The following is a 6734-nucleotide window of genomic DNA, read 5'->3' on the forward strand; positions in this document are numbered from 1 at the left end:
TCTTGAGAGCCTGTTAAGGAATGGCTGGCACACCACATATCCAGCATACTCCTCTCTGAAGACGACAAGTAGAATGACAACATGAGCACAGGAATGAGAGCGGTGATCGCACAGTCTAGATCTTGAGCATCTGTGAGATAAACAGAAGCTATACCAATGCAATTCTCTGGATTAATGGATATGATGTGGGGAGAAGATCATCTTCTAGGCAAGAAATTTGACTATCTGGATGCTGGGCTTCTCCCTTTAAGAAATGCAAAATACCTGATGTAAGCTCAGCACTTCTATGGATAATAAATTCTAACCCTCCATCTCACACCTGGATTCCAAAATCTCCAGTGCCTCAGGCTCAGGGGTCTAACTTTAAGGATAAGTTCACATTTGAAACATGTTAGATGTTCCACACATTTTTAGGGTGGAACATATAACATGTTCCCACAGCTGAAGCCACGCCCGCCGCCCCCCTTCCTCTGAAAGAGTATGGGGAGAAGTCTCCCCTTACTATATCTGTCAGATTTGAAAACAGCATGGCTGTGTTAAGCTCTGCCCACACGGCCGCGTCACTCATTCACAGGTTTCCGTGAATGAGTGCCCACAAGTGCCTCAGTGGCTGTTGGCTTGTAGTTATCAAAGAACTACCACAGCGCTGTGGAGTGCCGTGGTAGTTGATTGAAGATTCCAGTCAGAATATCTGTTCAACTGTACATCAGATATTCTACAAGCAGATTTTCTGACAGGTCTGCAAAAGACCTGCATGGCATCAGCGATCTGTGGATTGCTGGTGCAATGCTTTACAGGCTTCTTTGGATAAAAATAATAAATGCATTTACCTGCATGGTTTTACCCGCAAAAAATAAATTTTCATTTATTATTTTTGTTCAAAAAGGTGAACTTATACTTTAACAAAATCAAGACATACCTGCAGTTAAGGATGCAGAGCAAAGCTCTGACTGCAGGGAGCTTGATTTTGATAAACCATACACATGACAGGAACACCCAAGAGCAGTTTAAGCAGGGTACCCCTGCACTTTTATTTAGCAATGCACCATGCAAACACAACTCGGTGTTGGAAGGCTTGGCACAGCGAGTCAATAGCATGAAACAAACATCTGCTCATCTGTGCTACTAAATGAACTTGGGTCAGTCCCTTACAGGGTCCCCCAATAATTGGTCCCCAAAAACAGACAGTTCTTGCACATTTTTAGTGTATCAGCAGCCAGCCTTTTCTACCAGTAACAGGTTCCTGCAAGAGAGAGTGCTAGTGAGAGAGCCCTGAGCATCAGTTAGCCTGCATAAATGCCTCTAGACAGTTGAGACCAATTAATGAAATCTGGCTTTTAGGTGAGATTTGGACCTAGGAATGGAGGTTTTATCCCACCCAAACTTCTACAAAGCCTTGGAGTTCTACAGAGCCTCTCCAGAACCCAGAGCAGATCCTATTAAGGTTTGAGGAAAAAAAAAAACCAAAAAAAACAAACTAAATTAGTTGTCTCTGTATCCACACACAACCCTGGAGCTCCTTGCCATGTGTATGCAAGAAACCTAAATGGCATATTATACAAACATATCTCTAACAACGTGCAGGTATATAGAAAACAAAGATAAAACATTTGCTTTAAAATCCTTGCAGGTTGAAGACTAAAAATTTAAGTAGGGAAATACAAACCTTCTCACTTGGTGAAATAAAATAAATTGCTTTTAATTCTGGAACCGGTTGCCTTATTTTATAGATGTCTTCTACAACTAGGAATAAGAAATATACATGAATAGGTTAGATTTTTGTCTATGACCTTTGTCAGAGAACAAGCATAAAATGTTAAAATATGACCAATTGATCTTTAGAACAAAAATGTATGTAGAGCCAGAACCCTGTTTTAAACGTTTTGGATAGATTAAGGAAAGTATGGAAGCACCAATTAGGTAATCTTTTGTCTCACCAAGAACATTTCCTTTCACTGCCTGTCCTGCAGATGCAACAGGAAATGAGGAGAAATATCCCTCAAAAGAAAGGAAATCCCATCTTAGATAGTTGTCACTAGAATATTTGTCTGTACTTGATTATTTACCCTTACCACTTGCTCTGCACTAAAATTCTGGACTTCTGCTCAATTTCTCTCTTTCTTGGAGACCAGTCACCAACATCATAAAAAGGGTGGAAAAAAAACACCTCCCAACACTATGCATAGCACATATCAAAAAGGGAAATGGGGAAAAAAAAAACAAATAAAAAAAAAAAAAGGAACAAAAAGGGAAATGTATTCTTTTTCCTCAAATACTTCTGTTACAAATTTCCAGATGCACTACTGTTTTTACCTGTGATGCCTTCTTGCAGTAGGTCTGTCATTTTGCAACATGATGTTAGCAGGCTAGTGGTAAACTGATCTAAGAGTAGAATCTGAATAGGAAACACAACGTACAATTTGTCTAGTTAGTAAGTGGTTTTGAAAACAGTTACCATATTGCAGCCTTATTTAGCATGGCAGTACAACCAGCAATAACAATACCCAGAATCAATATTTTTACTACAATCGGTATTTCGGATGGCAAAACAACACAATTTATTTAAAATTTACAGAGATAAAAATATTTACAATGTTTTATCCAACTCTGTAGGATAAAAACTCACTCATAGAAATGCTAATTCACAACCAAACTAATACATTACTCAAAAAAAACAAGTAACACTTTGAAAACACATATCAATGGGGAAAATTTCATGCTGGATATCTATACGGATATGGACTGGGTAATGTGTGAGCAACATAAGGATGCCCCATCATTTGATGGTAATAAAAATGATCAACCTACAGAGGACTATATTCAAAGGCACCCTGAAAATCAAAGTGAAAAAAAAAAAATGCAGTAGGCAAGTCCATTTTGCTGAAATTTCATTGCAGCAACTCAAAATAGTACTCAGTAGTTTTTATGGCCCACACATGTCTGTATGCAATCCTGACAACGTCGGGGCATACTCCTAATGAGATGATGGATGGTGTCCTGGGGTATTTCCTCCCAGATCTGGACCAGGGCATCACTGAGCATCTGGACAGTCTGAGGTGCAACCTGGTGGCGTCGGATGGACCGACACATGATATCCCAGAGGTTTTCTATTGGATTTAGAACAGGTGAGCATGGGGGCCATTCCATGGTATCAGGGTGGATAAAAATCAATGATTTAAAAAAAAAAAAAAAAAAAAAAAAAAAAAAAAAGGATTTTTTTTTATTTAAAATCTGATTTTTTTTATTTAAATCTGATTTTTTTAAATAAAATGCTTTTTGAGGAAAATATATTACCATCCAAAGGTTATTCCATTATGAAATAAAGATTAGTTTTTTAATTATGTAGAATAAGGCTGTATATGTTTAATTTTTTTGGTAAATAAATTCCATGAATCCATTCACAATGTCATGCTCTTCCAGAGGTTTTTGTAAGATTATTGGGCAGTTTCTCTGCCTACAAGATATTATCACAGATGCTTGGTTTACTTTTTCAGTTCTCAAAACTGAATTTGACTCAGCGGAGATTACATGCCTCTTCTTCACAGCAAAAATGTTATAACATGAACAGAGTTAAGAAAAAGACCTTAATCCTAACTTCTACAAACCTATGAATACAGAATCAACCCCTTCAGTGCTAAGTTTCAAGAAGTTCAGTGAACAGAATAGAAACAATATTTTTCTGATTGTTTGGAGTGGAATAGATCTGCACAAGAAGAAAGTGAAACTAAGTGTGAGGAGGAAGGGGCTGACAGTCTAAGTTTCTTAAAATATATATATTTTGTTTAAGCAAATAACATATGCTGTAATGTTATTGTTTCAGTTGAATAAATCTATTTAAATTGTTATTATTAAGGTAATGATTATTTTTCTCCTTCCTAAGTACAACAGAAAAGTTGTTCAAATATGAACGATTAACCTATTAAACTGGGGATAAAAAAACTAATATGAAAAGTTGTTATTCTAAAAATCTTCATCTACTTGCATATTAAAGTTATACCAGCAAGAATTAGTCTTTATGTAGAAAACTAGGATTTAAATCAAATCCACCCTGCATGGTATCAATTTGTTCATCCTCCAGGAACTGCCTGCATACTTTCGCCACATGAGGCCGGGTATTGTCATGCACCAAGAGGAAACCAGGACCCACTGCACCAGCGTGGGGTCTGACAATGGGTCCAAGAATTTCATCCTGATAGCTAATGACAGTCAGGGTGCCATTGTCTAGCCTGTAGTGGTCTGTGCGTCCCTCCATGGATATGCCTCCCTAGACCATCACTGACCCACCACCAAAACGGTCATGCTGAACAATGTGACAGGCAGCATAACGTTCTCCACAGCTTCTCCAGACCCTTTCAGGTCTGTCACATGTGCTAAGGGTGACCCTGCTCTCATCTGTGAAAAGCACAGGGCACCAGTGGCGGCCCTGCCAATTCTGGTGTTCAATGGAAAATGCCAATCGAGCTCTATGGTGTCGGGCAGTGAGCACAGGGCCCACTAGAGGATGTTGGGCCCTCAAGCCACCCTCATGATGTCTGTCTCTGATTGTTTGGTCAGAGACAATCACACCAGTGGCCTGCTGGAGGTCATTCTGTGGGCTCTGGCAATGGTCATTCTGTGGGGCTCTGGCAATGCTCATCCTGTTCCTCCTTGCACAAAGGAGCAGATATCGGTCCTGCTGATGGGTTAAAGACCTTCTATAGCCATGCCCAGCTCTCCTATAGTAACTGCCTGTCTCCTGGAATCTCATCCATGCTCTTGAGACTGTGCTGGGAGATACAGCAAACCTTCTGGCAATGGCACATATTCATGTGCCATCCTGGAAGAGTTGGACTGCCTGTGTAACCTCTGTAGGGTTCAGGTATCGCCTCATGCTACCAGTACTGACACTGACCCTAGCCAAATGCAAAACTAGTGAAAAAGAGTCCGAAAAGATGGAGTAGGGAAAAAATGTCAGTAGCCTTCACCTGTGAAAAAAAAAAAAATATGTCTGTGGCCTCCTCCTGTTTTGGGGGTCGTCTCATTGTTGCCCATCTAGTGCACCTGTTAATTTTATTAACACCAAAGCAGCTGAAACTGATTAACAACCCTCTCTGCTCCTCAACTGACCAGATCAATATCTCAGGAGTTTAACTGGATGCTATACTCTGATTAAAAAAAGTGTTCCTTTAATTTATTTGAACAGTGTAGAACTCTACTTTGACTTTTATTAAAATTAGTTTGTATTCATTTTTGTTATTTTGTCCAACCTATATTTGTTATATTGATACAATTTACTTATAAAAGACGTATAACATGACAATTACATATTTCCTACAAACTACACAATATACACCAATATTTACTTTTTTCCCCAAATTTTTATTAAAAAGTTTTCAAGTTTACAGAACTAGAAAAAAATATACGGTACAAAACACCAAGCAGAGCATGGCATACAGTAGTAAACATAGAATTTCACAGTACAGACTTGTGATGTGTCTAGCTCTGTGTCAGAATAGGGTTAAGATCAGTATTACTATAAAACAGTAAAACAAACATTGGAAGATCATCACCACATCCTTCAAAAACATACAAAATTTCTATGAACACAAATAGAACTTTGAAACCGTGCAACTTCACTGTAAGTCACATGATTTCAAAAATCGGCCTTGATGTGACCGGGGGCTTAAGAAATAAACAAAAAAACATAGACCATGATATTTCTGATGCTATATATTGATCCACTTCCGGACACATTTCCCATCCTGCTGTATATTTCCGATTCCTCTTATCAATTTCAACATTGGAAAATTTGTAATGAGAATAAAGGACAGAAGGGGCTAACCCTGGCATTTGCAGCCAGGGGTACCAAAGTTTAATAAATTTACGAGAAACAACTCGCTGCTGAAAGATCTGCTGCTCTTTGAGCAGAGTAATATTAACCTGTTCTCTCCAGAACTCAAACGTTGAAGGAGAGATCCATTTCAACAGAATACATTTGGGGGCTATAAATAATAGTCTGGAGATAGAAGTCTGGGTATGAGGGGTAAAAAGCTCCTCATCCAGGAATCAGAGTATGCAAGTTAGTGGATCATTACGCAGTTGTTTGTGCTTGATTTACAATATTGATTATATTGCTCCAAATTCTAACTAATTTTGGGCATTTCCAGAGCATATGGAGGAAGTCTACAAGATTTATCATTTAAATGTGTGAAACAAACGTATTCACCTCTATTCGAGAAACCAACTTACCTTCCATTCATCTTTCTTTCTACAATCATCTAAAATTTCAGTTTTGATTTCTGCAACACAAAAAACACATTTAATCTGGATTACAATTAAAATTAACCTAAACTCCTAATACATATAATGTATAAAAACAACAGACCAGTTAAAGCTCACTGTAATAAGTCTCAAACACATGATCAAAAAGCTAAATGTATTCTGTGGCTTTTACATAGTTCAGGCATATAAAAAGTGAAAATCAAATGCTTTTCGAAAATACACTGAAATGATCAAGTTGGAATAGCATTTAGAGCACCTTAATGCGTGCTTATATCCCATCTGCACTTATTTCTCCCCTTTCACAATTCTGTCATTTGCTCCATTCGGTTGAAAAGGAAAAAAAGCAATACGCACCTTTTCATGATCCAGCACTGCCCTCAGCTTCCTCCTCAAGCACCAGTCCCCCTTCTGGGTTGAATGATGCATTGATGTTGGATGCAACCTGACAACTAATTTTCATTATTTTCTCCTCT

General features: G+C 38.3%; 1 protein-coding gene across 1 annotated transcript in view; it reads right to left on the minus strand.

Moving 5' to 3' along the window:
- The window catches only part of STXBP3 (syntaxin binding protein 3), a 110417-nt gene extending 104136 nt beyond the window's left edge, over window positions 1-6281 (minus strand). The window contains exons 1-3 of the mRNA XM_089688699.1: window positions 6229-6281; window positions 2314-2395; window positions 1667-1743 (exon numbers count right to left, since the gene is read on the minus strand). Coding sequence (XP_089544825.1) covers window positions 1667-1743; window positions 2314-2344 — 108 coding nt within the window. The 5' untranslated portion in view covers window positions 2345-2395; window positions 6229-6281. The remainder of the gene's footprint in view (window positions 1-1666; window positions 1744-2313; window positions 2396-6228) is intronic.
- Between the last annotated feature and the right edge of the window lie 453 nt (window positions 6282-6734).

This window comes from Staurois parvus, unplaced genomic scaffold (assembly GCF_062004578.1).
Source record: "Staurois parvus isolate SC_StPar_1 unplaced genomic scaffold, SC_StPar_1.0 ptg000450l, whole genome shotgun sequence".
NCBI lineage: Eukaryota > Metazoa > Chordata > Amphibia > Anura > Ranidae > Staurois > Staurois parvus.